This window comes from Hesperophylax consimilis, chromosome 7 (genome assembly GCF_061612785.1).
Source record: "Hesperophylax consimilis isolate HC1 chromosome 7, BYU_Hcon_1.0, whole genome shotgun sequence".
NCBI lineage: Eukaryota > Metazoa > Arthropoda > Insecta > Trichoptera > Limnephilidae > Hesperophylax > Hesperophylax consimilis.
The window spans coordinates 16,929,495-16,946,961 of NC_142842.1; the positions used below are offsets into that span (position 1 = coordinate 16,929,495).

General features: G+C 36.6%; 4 protein-coding genes across 4 annotated transcripts; 1 reads left to right on the plus strand and 3 right to left on the minus strand.

Moving 5' to 3' along the window:
• Positions 1 to 1,118: 1,118 nt before the first annotated feature.
• Positions 1,119 to 2,921, minus strand: LOC149422386 (glucose-fructose oxidoreductase domain-containing protein 1). Its single transcript, XM_089633771.1, has one exon. The coding sequence runs from the start codon at positions 2,846 to 2,848 to the stop codon at positions 1,631 to 1,633; it is 1,218 nt and encodes a 405-aa protein (XP_089489897.1). The 5' UTR covers positions 2,849 to 2,921; the 3' UTR covers positions 1,119 to 1,630.
• On the plus strand, positions 2,282 to 6,042 carry LOC149422387 (larval cuticle protein 65Ag1-like). Its single transcript, XM_089633772.1, has 2 exons — positions 2,282 to 2,353; positions 5,722 to 6,042. The coding sequence occupies exon 2, from the start codon at positions 5,740 to 5,742 to the stop codon at positions 6,040 to 6,042; it is 303 nt and encodes a 100-aa protein (XP_089489898.1). The 5' UTR covers positions 2,282 to 2,353; positions 5,722 to 5,739.
• Positions 4,622 to 5,061, minus strand: LOC149422388 (cuticle protein CP14.6-like). Its single transcript, XM_089633570.1, has 2 exons — positions 5,053 to 5,061; positions 4,622 to 4,942 (listed from the first exon to the last, which is right to left on the minus strand). Exons 1-2 carry the CDS (start codon positions 5,059 to 5,061, stop codon positions 4,622 to 4,624), a joined length of 330 nt encoding a protein of 109 aa, XP_089489696.1.
• An 8,712-nt stretch (positions 6,043 to 14,754) lies between the features above and the next one.
• On the minus strand, positions 14,755 to 15,637 carry LOC149422389 (cuticle protein CP14.6-like). The gene is made up of 2 exons (XM_089633773.1): positions 15,208 to 15,637; positions 14,755 to 15,075 (listed from the first exon to the last, which is right to left on the minus strand). The coding sequence occupies exons 1-2, from the start codon at positions 15,214 to 15,216 to the stop codon at positions 14,755 to 14,757; spliced, it is 330 nt and encodes a 109-aa protein (XP_089489899.1). The 5' UTR covers positions 15,217 to 15,637.
• Between the last annotated feature and the right edge of the window lie 1,830 nt (positions 15,638 to 17,467).

A 17,467-nucleotide genomic window follows, 5' to 3' on the forward strand; every position in this document is an offset into this window, starting at 1 on the left:
GTCCGAAAACATCTAAAAAATAAACAGCTTCACAATAATTCATCAATATGTTGATGAATATACTATTTCGACACTTATTTTCGAAGCATCATCGTATCAAAATTGCCTGAAAAAAAAAATCTAAACTAAAAAGAAGCGAGTAACTTCTGCGTGGTAGCGAGAATCATATCCGCGATGATCAAACTTGCCCCCCGATTCAAAAGTCACCCCATATTACACTACATAGTAAAAAGTGCAAGAATATTGTGCCCTAAAGCCTGCCTGCTGCAATTTACAAGAGCGAACAAAATTGCATTTTATAATTTTGTTTAAAAACTACTGCAATATTTCAAAGAGTAACTTTAGATAGTAATTTTAGATTCATTCACTTTTAAAAATTTAGTACAAACATAATATTTACTTACATAAAATTGATCATTTACATTGATTATTTCATCATTATTGGTACATTTTATATGGTCAAAATTTAAACTAAAAAAATTTGTTCCATAAAAATATTGCAAAAACTGCAATATCACAACCATGGCAATATCAAGTCTACTTTTGAAAGAAAATTTGCAGTCAACGAGTGTTTAATAAAGGATTTTTATAATGGAAAAAATATAAATTTAGTAACACAATAAGCACTTCTAGTTAAAAAATCTTATTATATTAAAGGAATGATTTTTATGTGGGAAACAAAGAAACTGATAAATTTGATAATCAATAGGAATATCTTAATAAAAATTCAAAAAAAAAAAAACTAAAAAAAGTTATTGATTATTCAAATTGTGTTGCATGTCAATCCAGAAACCAGTCCGTAAAATTAAATGTAATCAAACAAATTAGTAAACAAAAACTTGTGAAGAGATCACAAATTATAAATAATATGTCATTATATTTATGCCAAATTTTAATAATAAATTTGAATGCCATGTTATATCAAAACAAACCCAGAACGTTTTATCTGACAATAAAAGTATCATTTGTGCATGTTTGAGTATTTTAAATAAATAAATGCATAATTAGCAGTACATGTAAAAACAATAAACGCACAAAAGCTAAATTAATCATTATGTGGATTTAACCACAGCAATAATACACAAGCCACACCTCTGTTATGTGTAAAACAAAAGCAATGGTATAAATTAAAACTTAACAGAGTGCATCGTCATAATGAAATTATGTATGTAACATTAAATTCATACATAGAAACAATTATTAATAGTTTTGTATCATAATATAAACTAAAAATTGTAAAAAATGGACAGCACGTTCCCAGTGCTGCAGTCGAATCTCACTTATCTTAGAGGTCCATCACCTTCAGTTATCTGACACTATCTGAGTTGGAGTCAGAGATTTTAAACTAGATTGTGTGTGAGAGAAAACAATCATCGATAACAGATTACTTTGGTAAACAATAGAAAATGTAAAGTTTCACAATCAATATTCTAGACTTCTATTATTTTTAATAGAAGCACAAATATTTAAACATGTTTAAATTATTTTTCAGTTAGCCATACATTCCAGTAATCCGGCACCATCAGGTTTCATTTAGAGCCAGATTAGTAAGATTCAACTGTATTTTATTATACATAAGTTGAAATAAAATTTCTTTACAATATAAATAACCTACGAGTCTTTGTTTCGTTCACTGTAAAGAGATATTTGTTCTTCTCACTGCAGCCGATAACATTGGATTAGGGTCCGGTTGTTCAGTCAATAGGGTAACATCGACCCATTCTCTCTCTGAACTAGATATTCTGATGGCCTCCATGACTGCCTGAACATACTGTCCGTCCTCGAATGTCGCCGCTAGCTGCACTGGCTCCTTCACCCACCCCATCTGTTCCTTCACTGGCAAGAATGCTTCCTTCAAAGCACTTATCATTTTACTCAACCCTTTAATATATGGCCTAGGAACTATGCTGTCCTGCATCGGACACTCCAAGTCTTCCACGTCTAAATAAATAACATCATCTCCCATATCATTGTGATGCTTCACTTGAGCTTCCGTTGTGTTCTTCATCGTGGAAGATTTATATAACCTGCCGTGTAAATCCCCTCCTTTCACAACTAGCTGGCCGAGTTTTCCACAGACTATAACTTCTTGGTGGAAGCACGGACCCACCATGCAGTTGTTCAATGTGGCTGTCACTAGCAGGCCTTTGTCCATCTCCATTTGGAAAGTGCAAAAATCTGGAGCAGTTATCTGTCTTATGCCATTCACTTTGTCTGTGGTCTTAGTGAAAGTACGCAGAACTCCGTGAACCCTCAATGCTTTTTGGCCAGTCAAGAATGTAACTAAGTCTATGACATGACTCCCTAAGAGCGTGAGGGTTCCTCCACCCATGGTGTCATCACACAACCAATTGTAAGTATTATTCAAAAGCGAACTCATCTGTACCTTTATGTCCATCATTGAAAGTTCTTCTTGTTTTCCGATAAATCCATCATTAATCGCCTTTCTCATGCAGGAAAATGCTGGTAAGAATCTTAAAGAATGATTGACTATCGATATCAATGTCGGGTAGTACTGGCAGGCTCTGACCATCTTAAGAGCTTCTGCCTGATTTAAACCAGCGGGTTTGTCGCAAACTACATGTTTACCAATCCCCAACGCTTTGACAGAAATTTGAGCGTGTAAATTAGGGGCACAAATGATGAAAACGAGATTTACATCTTTCCTCAACAATACGTCGTCTATTTTATTTGTATGAAACGGTATTTGAAGTTCTCTAGCTACGTGTTCCGCTTCCTGGAGAGTCATACCCCAGATAGCCTCAATTTTAAATCCCTTTTCACGCAAGAACGGCACCAACACTTTTGCCACCGCCCCGGTGCCAAACACCCCGATTCCGGGCAACATTTTATGAAACAACTTCAACTTCTCATAAATAAGTGCTTAAATACAAAATTCACTGAATCACTATAAAGTAAACAAGCCACACACAACTACGAACTGTCACCTTACCGAGAAGCCAAATTTGACAGTTGTATTTTTAAATATAGTGTTGAATGGCTACTGACTTGAAGTTGGTAGGTACCTACTTTCTTGCTCGGTCGTATCTAGGTGAAAGCTTTTAGAAATCTATATAAATAAAAAAATAAATTTTCGTTTGTTCAAAATCTAAAATCTCTGAAAGATCTTCACCGATTGCTTTGAAATTTTGACACAACGCTGCATTCGAATACGCGTGTTTTTAAATACGATATTATATAGATGTCACCTGTGACAGGTAAAAATGTGTTTTTTTAAACAGCGCCATCTGATAGACGTAATATTGTTTATCTATCTGCACAGAGAGACTGAGCCACAGCGACGCGTTCCGTGGTACAGCTAGTAATAAATAAATAAATTGTGAAGTATTTTATTCAACGATTTGCAAATGTCTTTATCGACAAGTAAGCAATATACTCGTAATGATGATCTGTGCAAAAACAATTTACTGAAACATGAATATTCTTTCCCGGCCCCGAATCTGAGTACCTGCTTGTCAGGAGTTACTAAATATTATACATTATCTTTGCCATCGCCTTGCATAAATACTGCTGGTATTGTTATTAATTTATTTTAAATTAACTTATGAATCAAATAAACATTCTATTGATACGAAACATATGATTTTTACTCATTTTCATGGAAACTTGTCTAGTGTTGTCAAACTCATTATGATCAATATGATAATAATTATTCATGCAACGACTGACTTAGAGAGTGTTCAATCAAAATAAATTTGAAAAGATGGTTGTAAAATATTTTTTTTATTCAATCAATGGATATACACGGTGTCCGGAAACTCGTAGTACAAGCGGGAAACTGGAGAATCTACACCACATGGGGAACCCAAAAAAACATAATTTTTTTAGATTTGAGCATTTTCAAAAAAAAAAAAAAAAAACCAAAAAAAAATATTTTTCGGCTATTTTAGAGTTAAAGTTTTTTCTGGTGTTTAGGGTTGAATAACAGATGTTTTAACCCTGCAGAGCAGAAATATTTTATGATTACACCGGGTTAAATGAAGGGTGATTTCAAAATAATGCTTCAAATCCGAGTTTCTTCATTTGTTTTACTTTCAAATAGTTTTAATTAGTTGGGTACTTTGATCTTCAGTAATAATTTATAAGAATTTGATTAAAAAAAAAAAAAAAAAAAATCAACTTCAAACTCGATTTACTCGATAACGAAAGCTCAAATAAAAAAAAATATATTACAAAATCGACTCCAAATGTGATGTAGATTCACCAGTTTCCCGCTTGTACTACGAGTTTCCGGACACCCTGTATATAGTTGTGATTATTTAAGCAACGACGGCCATTTTTTACATAAACTCCAACGATTAAAATATCATAGACGTTGCTCAAGCAAAAGAAAATTTAAAAACAACATCGTACGTTTATGTAGGTAGGTAATTTGCTGCAAAGTGTGGTGACTTTTGTCCCAGCTCTATCTTATCTGTTTCACCCTTTAGGAATACGTGACGGCATTTAATAATGTAAGCTATTAGTGTCTTTAATTTGCCAAAGACATTTTAGGAATAAAATAAAATACGCAAATTTTATGAAAAACATTTATTTTTTCATCAATTTGATGGAGTCCGTTTTGACGTGTTGATTCAACTATGATCAATGTGATCATTTCTTAGGCAACAACGGATTTGGGCAAATGTTCTCCCTGAGCCCTGAATCCCTTCTCGTCGGCCACGTACTTGGTGAGGTAGACCTTTCCATCATCAGCGATGAAGGAGTACTGGCCCTCCTTTACCAGAACTTTGTCCTTGCCGTCGAGGGTCGGTTTCAGGGCTCCAGACTCGGAGAGTACAGTTCCATCGCCGCTGCGGTAGAGAAGGGAGAATTCCCCATTGTCGTTGTGTGTCTCAGTCCTCTCTAGAACTGGGATAACCACACGGGGAGCTTCTGGGGCTGCCAGGGCTGCCACCACCATCAAGGAGACAATGAAGAACTGTAAGAAAAATAGAAAAAAAGTTAATATACCCATACCTCTCAGGAATATACATATAAACGGTTCTCCACTTGATAAATGTTAAATAATATTTTAATGTTTCTACTTACGAGCTGCATTTTAGAGAATTAACTGAAAAGCTGATGGAACTGAACTGTGCCATTGCAAAAAAAATCCCTGCTTTTATACATTCAAAAGATGTTTAAAATAAATAATTGAACATATTAGCTAATTACTGTTACCCCTGGGGCCGTTGTTCGCAATGATTTTAGCTTGTGATACTAAATATTCTATTCTTCATGATCAAGTACATACTGATTGATTTTCTAAAAGAGGCCATTATTTGTGTTATGTCATTTTGCTTATGTGTTAGATTTATCGTTATTACTCGAAGTAAATTTTTATACGGAATCACCTCACGGAAGAAATAGTATCAGTACAAATATGTATACTATAACTCACGTTCTCTCAATGTTTCTAAAATATCAATTAGTTAAATTTCCTTCAGGGCATAAATCTACTGTGGCATTAATTGATAAATTTGCCGATCTGGTTATTAACTACCTGTCTAATGAGAATATAGTATAAATACGTTGTATTATATAATACTGGCATAGTATTCAACTTCTTGCAACAAGAGAACATTCATACAATCAATATGCATTTCGTAAGTATTTTGCGGAATTGGAAAAAGTACTTCTCTTTGTAATGTGGGAGTATTCAACCCACATTCAATATTATTTTACTACTTATCAATTGAATTGTTTTATCTGTTCCAGTTCTTCATCGTTTCTCTGATGGTTGTGGGAGCCCTGGCCGCCCCAGAAGCCCCCCGTGTGGTTATCCCAGTTCTAGAGAGGACCGAGACACACAACGACAATGGAGAATTCTCCCTGCTCTACCGCAGCGGCGATGGAACTGTACTCTCCGAGTCTGGGGCCCTGAAACCGACCCTCGACGGCAAGGACAAAGTTCTGGTCAAGGAGGGCCAGTACTCCTTCATCGCTGATGATGGAAAGGTCTACCTCACCAAGTACGTGGCCGACGAGAAGGGATTCAGGGCTCAGGGAGAACATTTGCCCAAGTCCGTTGTTGCCTAAATCATCCCAACTAAAGATTTCTATTGACTGAATAAAAAAATATTGAACAAGTATTTTTTTAAATTTATTTTAATTGATAAAAATAACCTTAAAGCTTATGTATGACATTGAACATCGACGTAAGTAAGAATTTAAAACAAAGTCAAAGACTGGCATTATTAAATTGGTTTAATAAAGATTTTCACATCATAATGTAAGCAATATACGCAAGCTCGATGATTTCGTGTAGGTAAAAGGACTCCTGGGTAGGTAGCACGGTCGACTGATATCGGTTTTTATCGATAATGTCGGTAACTTGTCGTCGTTTCTGAGCTTGACTGCAGGACGCCAACAAACAAACAACACTTCACAACTACTAAGTGGTGTTAATTCATTTTCTGTACTGTTGTTTGTTTGTTAACGATCTGCAGTCGTGCTGGGGCACGATGCTAGATACCCAGTACCCAGAGGCGGATTTGCCCTTAGGCCTATGTAGGCCCGGGCCTAGGGCGGCCAGATATTAGAGGCGGCCAATCGTGACAAAAAAGTCACAGAGGATAACAAGAAATTACTTCCTAAGTACCTAAATATTCTGCGTACGAAATAGCGATATGCAAGAGCGTGTTCACACACAGCACACAGCGCGCCCCCACGCCCCGCAGCGGCCCTCGCCACACCTATCATGCTCCGTCGCTCCCCCGCTCGCGTATTTCCAATCCCTACCGTGATTCAGTTGCGCTATTGACTGAACCGCATTAGGTATTGTTATGCATAATAGCGTGTTCACACACAGAGCTATAATATGCGTGGGATGGCGTATTTCAGCATATCGCTCGCCATACTTTCCAATTTGGAATAAGGATCGAAACAATGCTGTCAGTTTGTTAAAATGGTTACGAACTGAAGATCTTCAAACCATTTATCCAAACGTGGATATTGCTCTTCGAATGTGTGTGTGTACTCCCGCCAGTAACTGTTCTGGAGAACGATCATTTTCTTGTTTACGACGTGTAAAAAATTATTTACGCACAACAATGGCGGAGCAAAGGCTGAACAATCTTGCTTGGCTTAAATAGAAGCAGATCTTTTAAGGAAATTGGATTGCGAAGATCTAATTAATGATTTTGCCGCACTTAAGTGCAGACGAGAATTGTAACTGCCAGATTTTTGTTTTGAGTTCTGTTTTTTTATGTTAGATAATGCTTTACGTAAATTTTTTTACCATCGTTTTAATTTGTATTTTAAGTTTAGTTATTATATTCAAATATGTACCTTAAGTTGATTTTTATTTAAAAGAGGTGCTGATTTCTTTTATTTGTTTGGAGACTTAAGACGTAACCGGGCGTTGATTTTTCCATACAAACGTAGTCCCCATTTATCTTTCTGGATTTTAACCCTAGAGCAAATATTTTTTTAACATAAAATAGATATCGGCGATTTTCGTGTCGGTACGTTTTGTTTTTTTTTGATAAATTGCTTCTTATAGAAGTTATGACCTTTCAAAAATCAATAAAATTGCCTGATTTAAACGCAGTCAAAAGACGTTCAGTCTACAAACTAGACAATATATTTTGAAAAAAAGCAAAACGGTCTGACATAGAATAGTTTCTTCTTATATAGTTGGTAAAAAAAAATTGAAAATTGGTTAACTTTTGGAGGAGAAAAATGGGGAATACAAAACCTCGATTTTGAAGATTTCATTTAGGTATTTGTAGCCCGAGCTGCATGTGTCCCTTTCGCTCAGTATTCGGGAGGTAAGGGTCGGGGGACAGGGTTTAGATAAATACGTGTGTATTTGTGCGAAGTGATGTCACGTAGTCATAAATCGAAATTCGATATTCTAGTGTTGTGTTGTCCCGAGTAATCGATGTTTTTTTTTTATTATTTTTTCCGTTTGGTCACTTTTGTGTTTGTTTGGTGAAGTATTCCGATATTCTTACTTTAATTTCATATGTTTACGTAAAATAATATCTGTAAAAAAAACATCCGTTACGGCCAGACCAACTCCGAGGTGATTTCGTTCCGTATTGCCAATATGGATACAAAACACTCAAATGGATAATTTTTTTAAAAATAACTTTTGGGTAACTAGCATAATATTATAATTCTTCAATAACCTATAATGTATATTGTTATTTTATTTATTTAACTTCTATTTCGACAAATAAATATACAGCAAAGTGATGTAGCGTAGTATATCGAATTGTGTCGGTGCACTAGTGTTGTCTTTTCCCGAGTTATTGATATATTTTATTAGTTTTTTTTGGTTTAGTGACTTATTTCGAGTATACTATACTTGCCGATCTTACTAAAATTGGACCAAATTCAATTTGTATACGTCGAGTACTATAATAATTTTCAATTTGGGGGGTGGTTATGGGTACCGCCGCCCCGGGAACCATTTATTGGATAACCTCTGTCATAGGTCACCCCAAGTGGTTCGCTACGTTTGGTGACTTGAGCAGGGGTGCCCGGGTTCATGGGGGTGAGGATTGTCCGGGTCTTGGCGATATATGCATCGGTCCGCCAGTTGCGTGGCAGGCCGGATCGGGAGACCAGTCTAAACGCACGCTCAAGTCGCAACGCGACTGAAGATGAGTTAGCAGCAAGAAGCCACCTGACTATCAGTGTTGCCAAGTTAGCATATTATATGCTAAATTTGGCATAATTACTCCATGTTTAGCATAACTATTATGCTTTCAGCATATAGCATATTTATTTGGCTTATTTTTACAGAAACATGAAAATAATAAAAACCAATTTTTTAACTAACAAAAATGATATCGATAACTTTGTCGGTCTCCCCACCTCACTTGCACTATGGACAACACTTTTTCGGGCGATAAAGATAAAGATTCTTTAAAAGTAGTAAAACCATCCATTGTAAAAATAGCCCAAGAGTTCCGACTAAATGAACCTACGATTGAAAAATTGGTGTCTCAATGGAGAAACATAGTTCACATTAAATGGGAATCCTTGATTCCACTGTAGAGTTTTGGAATGAAGTCATGCAATATAAAGATGCAGCTAATAATAACCCTTTCGGTGATTTATGTCAGTTTGCAATGTCTATTTTAACATTGCCGCATTCAAATGCGGACATTGAACGTGTATTTAGCCAAATGGGTCTGGTCAAAACAAAACTCCGAAATCGTTTGGCGGTGAGAACCTTGAATGCCATTTTGTACGTGAGATTTGGCCTAAAGAGAGCAGGAAAGTGCTGTTGTTTTTACACTGTTCCTGACGAAGTACTACGCTGCATTGGGACCAAAGAAAGTTACGACTCCGTCTCTCAGCCTTCCACATCAGCTGCTGTTAATGAAGAAGAAGAAGATGAAGATGAAGAAATTGATATTTTATTTCACTGATTTTATTTCTAAGTTAAATTTATGTTAGCTTTTCTTTTGGCATTTTTTTAAGTAATTTAGCATTTTTCTGGCATATTTTTCCATCACTCTAGCATATTTTGAAGTTGTTGAGTTGGCAACACTGCTGACTATTGTATGTGCGCGCTCAAGTTGAGACGCGACTTATTTGGACGAGTATTATAACAAAACCCTGTAGCAACCCGATACAGAATTTGGTCGTAACACGGACATGTACCTAGCATGAAAGTCAAAAATCCTCAACTTACAATGAATAAAGAATTTTTTTTTAAATATATATTTTTAAAAAGATGCCATTTGCGTGGTGATCTGTTATAACAAAACACAGTAGGAAAAGTTGCGCCGTTTAGTCATGATATTTTCTATTATTTTCGAGTTACATGGATATTTAAATACTAGTTCATTTTTACTCGTGATCCGATTTTCAGAACCCCGACATGTCTGGAGGTAGAGTGGAAAAAAATGGAGGTTTCCTCCACACCATCCGATTTGCAGTGTGGTGATTGGCAAGGGTGTTATGGCTTTCATGTCATTTTCAAAATTTCAACGAATGGCATTGGCGTTGGCTCTATTAAAAAAAACACAATAATAAGATTCGTAAAACAAAATAGTGAACAAAAAATTACAATATTATATCGAAAATTGGTCACTTACGATGTTTATGTGGTAAAAATTGGTCATTTTGGCCAAATAAACATCGCAAGGGAATTAAAACCTGTTGATTTCAGGAATTTTACTAAAATAAAAAATAAATATTTTATTTTAATACTTTTCCCTGTCTCAAACAACTTGAATGGTTTAGTTAAGTTTTGATAAACAAAAAAGATAACTATCTGTCCAAACCAGTATTTTATATTATTTTTAATTGATTAATTTAGCAAAACGACACAAATTAATTTAATAAAATTTACTTGAGCACGTCGCGACCTGCGGATTCGTAGCCAAGAGCCTTATCCTTCAACCACGGAGGCAGTTCAAATGTACGCACCTACATATTTTAGTAGGTGTACCTATATGGGTAGTAAGATTTTTTTTTTAATTTTTAAAAGAAACACAAACATTCCCTGGTTACGAATAACCTAACATTTGAAAAACTTCTACTACCACCACACTAAGCGGAAGGTATTGCTTGTGTTGTGATGGCGAACTTAGCCAGCCGAGGAATCGAATATGGGACGCCCGGGTGGGACCCAAACGCGATGCCCACTCAGCCACTGACCAGTCAAGTAAGTAAGAGCAATACAATTAATTAGTAGTACATTATTTTGATGTATCTCACAAGGTTTAGCCAGCGTTAGCAATTTAAGCGCCCGAAAATATATTTTAAATCACTTGATTACACAATGACTTTCCTCTACTTTTTATAAATATAATACATATTTATAAATTACGTATGTAAACCTTTCGGAAGAAAATCTTTAAATGATAGTGAAAATCCTATCAAAATCCATTTCGCCGAGATTATACGCCGAGACAAAATCAGTAACGGAGAAATAAGTTGGAAAGATAACCAGATACATGACGAAGGATGGAAGACGGGAGATGCGGGAGGCGGAGGAGGCGGGATGCGGGAGAGGCGGGAGTCGAGCGTAAGATGCACACACACACTCTTAGTTGGGTGGGTACCTACACATCGATAGCGCGCTCGCTGAGCAGAGTGAAATAGCAAGTGATTTTTAAAATACCTATTGTTCAAATTTCTCAGCGCCCGGGTTTCCTCTTAATAATAACTTTTTATCCAGCCCGTATCTGGCAACCCTAATTGTAACTGTGAAACACTTATATATTATTGTATGAGAATAAACCTGAAACTAGTTAAATAAATTAAACCTAAAACTGTTTTAAATGTTTTTTTCAAATCCTTGAAACCTTAGAAAGTATTACAAACTAGCAGCTATTATGGTTAACTAAATTTCTGAATCGATTTCGATAAAAGTTGTCAATAAAGTAAATTCCTTATGTAGTCTATAGTCTATATCAGGGGTCTCCAAACAACGGCCCGCCAATGTCATCAATCCGGCCTGCGACAATCGACAACTATACAGTAATTGAACTAGCGAATTTAGCAAGCGTATTTTTTACATTAATTCCACACAGGAGGCTTTGAGGAAAATATTTTCCCTCACGACCTATGTCATCTTAGGTGATGCTGTGTGGAGGGTCTTTTTAAGGAAGGGAAGGATAGGAAGTTCTGAAAAGGAAAATGTATGAGGGGTGGGTAGGAATCTGGGGATTAGTGTGTCCAGGAGTGACATACATATGAATACATCCCTCCAACTGCGGTGCAAGGCCTCCCTCACCCAGTCTATCTCGATCCGGCCCGCCACGCAGCAGGTGGGCAGACGTATCCGCCGCCAAGACCTGGACAAATCTCACCCCATGAACCATGAATGATAATGGCAGGAAAATTAAAACATGGTTTTGACCCTAGGAACTTACTGAAAAGTTTGGATACTCCCGGTCAATATGATGGGTACTGAGAAAGGGGCGGCTACATGGTCTGGGGCCTAGGGCGGCCAAGACTGCAAATCCGCCTCTGCCAGTACCTGATGCAATGTTCCTTGAACAATTTTATCATTTAGCATTTTTAATTTTCACAACATAACATTTTTCAAAAGTCTTCTATGAATTCACTTTATATGGCAATGGCTGTTGAAGTTCAGACGTTTTTAGAGCGTTTTTTTCACGTTTTCTAAACATGAATATTGTTTAGACTGAATGCTGTAGAAATGATATCCCTGAGGCGTATTTGTGGTAAAACGATGTTTGATCATGTGAGAAATGCGGAGATCTGCAACGAATGTAATGCTGATGTAAGCGTAATGAGTAAGATTAAGAAAGAGACGCTTAGATGGTTTGGGCATGTAGAAGAAAGGAATGTAAGGAGAATATATGACCCAAATTTGAATGGTAAAAGTGAATCAGATACTTGAGTCGAGTCATGTCTTGACTTTACTTGACTTGACTCTTGAGTCTGATGTATGAATGTGAATGAGGCAAATATTACGTGCCAATACCGAGTTGTTTGGAGGTCCGTCCTCTCTTCCTACCCCTGCGGGAAAACTGCGTGATATTTAGTTAGTTAGTTCTTTGAAAATTTAGAGAAAGTATTATTTAAATTGTTTGTGAAATATCCATGTTTTCATTTGTTCTTGAGCACAAAAATCAAGAACAATAACAATCAGAAAAGCAATTCATAGTCATTTTCAGCTTTAATTTATTTGAAGTGTGTGACTTTACTTTGATTCTTAGAGCTGCGGGTTTGTATTCAGAAAAAAAATACTGAGCGTAGCGAAGTCCTCTTTTAACTCAACCGTTTTGTATTTAGTCTGTCTGTAAATTTGTTTATACGTTCCGTTTCCGTTTCAAGATAGTGGCCATTTTAATTGTTCAGTAAAGATTATTTTTCAAATTATTGTGAAATCATATTTATTATTATGACTTTCTTATTCGCATTTTTTAAACATTTTTGTACCTGTAAAATGAACATTAGCCGTTTTCTCAAAACTTAAAAAATGTGACATTCATCATTATTAGCCTGTGGCCTTCAAATTAAAGTAATTTGTATTTTTTCTTATACACTCTATACTCTATGAAAAAAGGTGAGAAACAAACCACTGTAAGTCACTTACTACGGTAAAATCAACACCAGTTTCAAACGCAAGTAATGAAAAATCATTTTGTCGACATTTTTGCAAAACTCGACTAAGGAAATTGCAACTGTACGACGATCTTCTGGCCTTTCCAAGCATATTTTTATGTGAAGGTAAACAGAGAAAAAGAACTAGGTATGAAATATTTTCCTTTTATCTGGCCCGAAGACCATTGTTTATAAAGTGTAGCTTTACACATAAGTACGTAGTGCAATATGACATAATGTTACTGATTGTAAGCTGTAAATTTTCCCAAGTGTTCGTGTCAACGAAGAGCTTACGATATATTACTTGCAAAATTATTCACCTTGATTCAATGCTTTGACCATTGTACTTAAAATGATAAATTTTAATCGTTAAAAAAAATAATAAAATAGAAGAAATCACCATACAGATGTAACAGGACGTACCCGTAGAATTATCAATGATTCCAAAGCATATCTGGAGTAAAAAATGTAAATGTAAATATCATTTTTCTGTCCAATGATTTTTTTTTCAATAAAAAAATTACATCGCACAACTGAGGAGTTGGGTGCAGACAGCACAGGTCACGTGATAGGCACTCCGTCTCGTTCCAGCAGCACGGTAACAGAGGAGAGAGAGCTCGTATCACGTGATCCCGTCGCGCTTGCAGCAGTGTGATCAGTGGCGGCGTGTGATAAAAACACTTTTTGTGCTAACCGAAACTAGTTGACGAAATGAATAAATTCGAATGAAGTCGTTCAAAACTAAGTATCTTTTAGTTTAAGAAAAAGAAATTAATCATCTATCTACAATCAAATTAAAATGTAATTTGTCTGTGGCGGCAATGCCTCGTTTTTTATGAAAATATACAGTTTAATTCCGGAATTGAAGAAATTTTGCACGCATAACCTTCAAAACAAAAGGAAGGCGAAGAACATGAGATTTCTAAAAACCACCCCATTCTTTTTTCAAACGGAGAAAACTTACTCACATAAATATTCCTTGTTTTATTAAGAATCTCTTCAAATTATTCGTAATTCGGTTAAAAATGGTATCGCAGACCTTTATCTAATGAATAGGTTTCCTAATAAACTTTCAGTAAAACATATGTTATGTCAGAACACGTGTTCAGAAAAATTCTAATATTTTCGTATTTCGTCATTTCACATTATCAGGATAAATGCCAGGTTTTCCAATATATTAGAAATGTACTAAAAGTTTAATAGGAAACGGCCCGCAATCTCGTTTTTAACTGGTTTTTAATAAATCAGCAATACTCATTTTTCTCCGTGCATCCCAATAGAATTCTGATACTTCATGACGAATCTTTGCACCTGAAAATTACTGTATACAGCCGGGGAGTTAATGAAGTGTGTTCCGTTGTGGGTTTGTTTTTTAAACAAATCGTAAGTTTTATTCCGAGATTGATAAAATTTTTCATACTCAACCTTCAAAATAAGAGGAAGGTGACTGTCTACATTAGATTGCGAAAAACCAGCCCCATACCCTTTTCTCATCCCTTAAAGCAGAATTATGATACTACTTGATAAAATTTGCACGTTTTACGTTTAAAATAAAACGAACATTACTGTCATCATTTGAAATCGAAAAACTTTTTTTGAGCTTTGTTTAAAGAAGTAAATAAATATCATTTTAACACAGAAGAGAAAAAAATAAAAGTTAGCTTAGTTTTAAATGTATTTATTTTCGATGTCTTTGGTCAGTATGATTTAGGCAACAACAGATTTGGGCAAATGTTCTCCCTGGGCCCTGAATCCTTTCTCGTCGGCTACGTACTTGGTGAGGTAGACCTTTCCATCATCAGAAATGAAGGAGTACTGGCCCTCCTTGACCAGAACTTTATCCTTGCCGTCGAGGGTCGGCTTCAGGACTCCAGACTCGGAGAGTACAGTTCCATCGCCGCTGCGGTAGAGCAGGGAGAATTCCCCATTGTCGTTGTGTGTCTCGGTCCTCTCTAGAACTGGGATCACCACACGGGGGGTTTCTGGGGCGGCCAGGGCTCCCACAACCATCAAAGCGACGATGAAGAACTGGAAGATTAGTTTTAAAAAATATATTTATTTGAGCACATCAGTAATAAATTCGAAATACCAACTGTAAGCATAATAATTAGGCTTTATGCTATTGGCAAAAGTGTACACATAAAAATAAGATTATCTTACAAGCTGCATTTTCAGAGAATAATGATACTGTTCCGTCGCTCAAACTGAACTATGCCATTTTCAAACAAATTGGATGTATTTATATGTATTCGTTGCCAGACAGCTACATAAATTGCCTCCCGTCAACTTTGATAGTGTGGACGTATCCAAACTTCTAAAGGAACTAAACGCTATGAAAATGGAAATAACACACATTAAAACCGAATTAAAAGATTCTTCGGCCACAAGAAATGATGAGTTAAAACAAGAACTGGCTTTAATAAAAGAACAAATTACTAAAATTCACGCTCCAAATAAACAAAGCGATTTGGCCGAGAACTCGCAACAAAATAGTGTCGAAAATGTAGGTAATCCTCATCTCAAAAGTAAACAAATACCGACAGAAGAATCCTACTCAACGGTTGTGACCAAGAACGCATACAACAATGCAACTAACACACACAAGAAAAATACTCAAGAACGCACCGAGCGTAGAAACAGTGATCGCTGTGATCGACCGAGTTTGCACTTCGAACGGCCCGAAAACAACAAACAGAGAACGCGCGAGCACGGCCCGCGGCCCGAACCCCGGCCTTCCGCGACGGGCGAAAACGGATATACATTAGTAACGCGGAAAGCTAACCGAAACTTGAGAGGTAAGGCAACGTCAACAATATTAAAGTCGGCCGACTTAATCTCAACGGTTTACATTTCGCGGTTTACCGTGGAAACCACCGAGGAAGACATCAATGCCTACCTAGCAGAAAAGGGTTTGGAAGGTACTAAGATTGAAAAAATCAAACCTTTCCGCCCTACGCCTTTTAACAGCTTTAAACTTTCTGTCAAAGCGATCCAAGTAAAGAGATTCCTGGCAGAAGAACTCTGGCCGGAGGGAATTGTATTCCGAAGATTTATAGAATCGCGCATATCAACCAAACATCAAAATGACAAATAACAATTTAAGAATTATATCCGTGAACTGCAGATCAGTTCGCAGTTCTGTAAAATTTATACATGATCTTTGCGAATCACACGATATTATATTAGTTCAAGAAACGTGGTTACTCCCTACAGATATTGACTTCTTATCGCATATACACCCGGATTTCAACAGCTTGGGAACCTCTGCCGTTAATATCGCCGATGGGCCACTCCTAGGAAGACCGTACGGTGGAGTGGGGATAATCTACAGACAAAATTTAAGGGTTACCGCAATCCCAATGCATAACTGTCGGATGGCCGGACTCGAGGTTAGTTTGATTTCTGAAACATTAAGTATTTTTACAATCTACATGCCAACTTGTTCAACTGACAACTTTGAGGAATATTCTAACTGCCTTGCCTCCCTACAAGCAATAATTGACGATAAAGATTACATTAACACAATTATTATTGGAGATTTCAACGCTAATCCCGACTCACTCTTTGGATTGGAGCTAATCTCTTTCTGTCAAGAATTTGAATACGTATGTGCCGACATCGAATTATTACCTGCGGATTCTTACACCTATATCAGTGACGCACACAGCTCTACCAGGTGGTTAGACCATTGTCTGGTAACGAAAAATATTTTGAAGCAAATTGTTGATATGAAAATATATTACGATATTGACTGGACAGATCACCGGCCTCTCGAGCTGATCTTACAAACAGATGGAATAGCAACAACGGAAGTGTTTACATCTGAGTTGAGGGATCCAGCACTATGGAATCCGAATAATATACTCGATATCGGAAAATATAACTCTTACTCGCAAACCTATCTCGTCAAAATCAAGTCAAATAAAACATTTGCTGAGGATGGTGGCAACCCTACACACGCCAAAATAAAATACCTATACGGCAGTATAGTAAATGCTCTGCGTAGCAGTGCCATTTCTGTGTTTACTAAGCGTACTATCCAAAAACATAAGCAAGTATGTGGGTGGAATGAATTTGTAGCGGATAAATACGATGAATCCAGACAAGCGATGCTCACTTGGATAACTAACGGGAGACCAGGCGAGGGTCCTGTCGCAGAGGATAGAAGGGCAAAGCGTGCTGCCTTTAAAACAGCACTAAAACAATGCCAAAATAACTCGACTCAACTCCAGATGGACAAAATAGCAGGGGATCTAGATAATCGTGACTTCAAAAAATTTTGGAACAATTCAAATAAACTGTTAAACATGCGTTCTAAAATCTCGTGCAACATACACGGAGAGACAAATCCAGAAGTAATTGCAAACATTTTTAAAGAACATTTTGCAACTACTACACCGACTATCGACTCAAGTCGGCC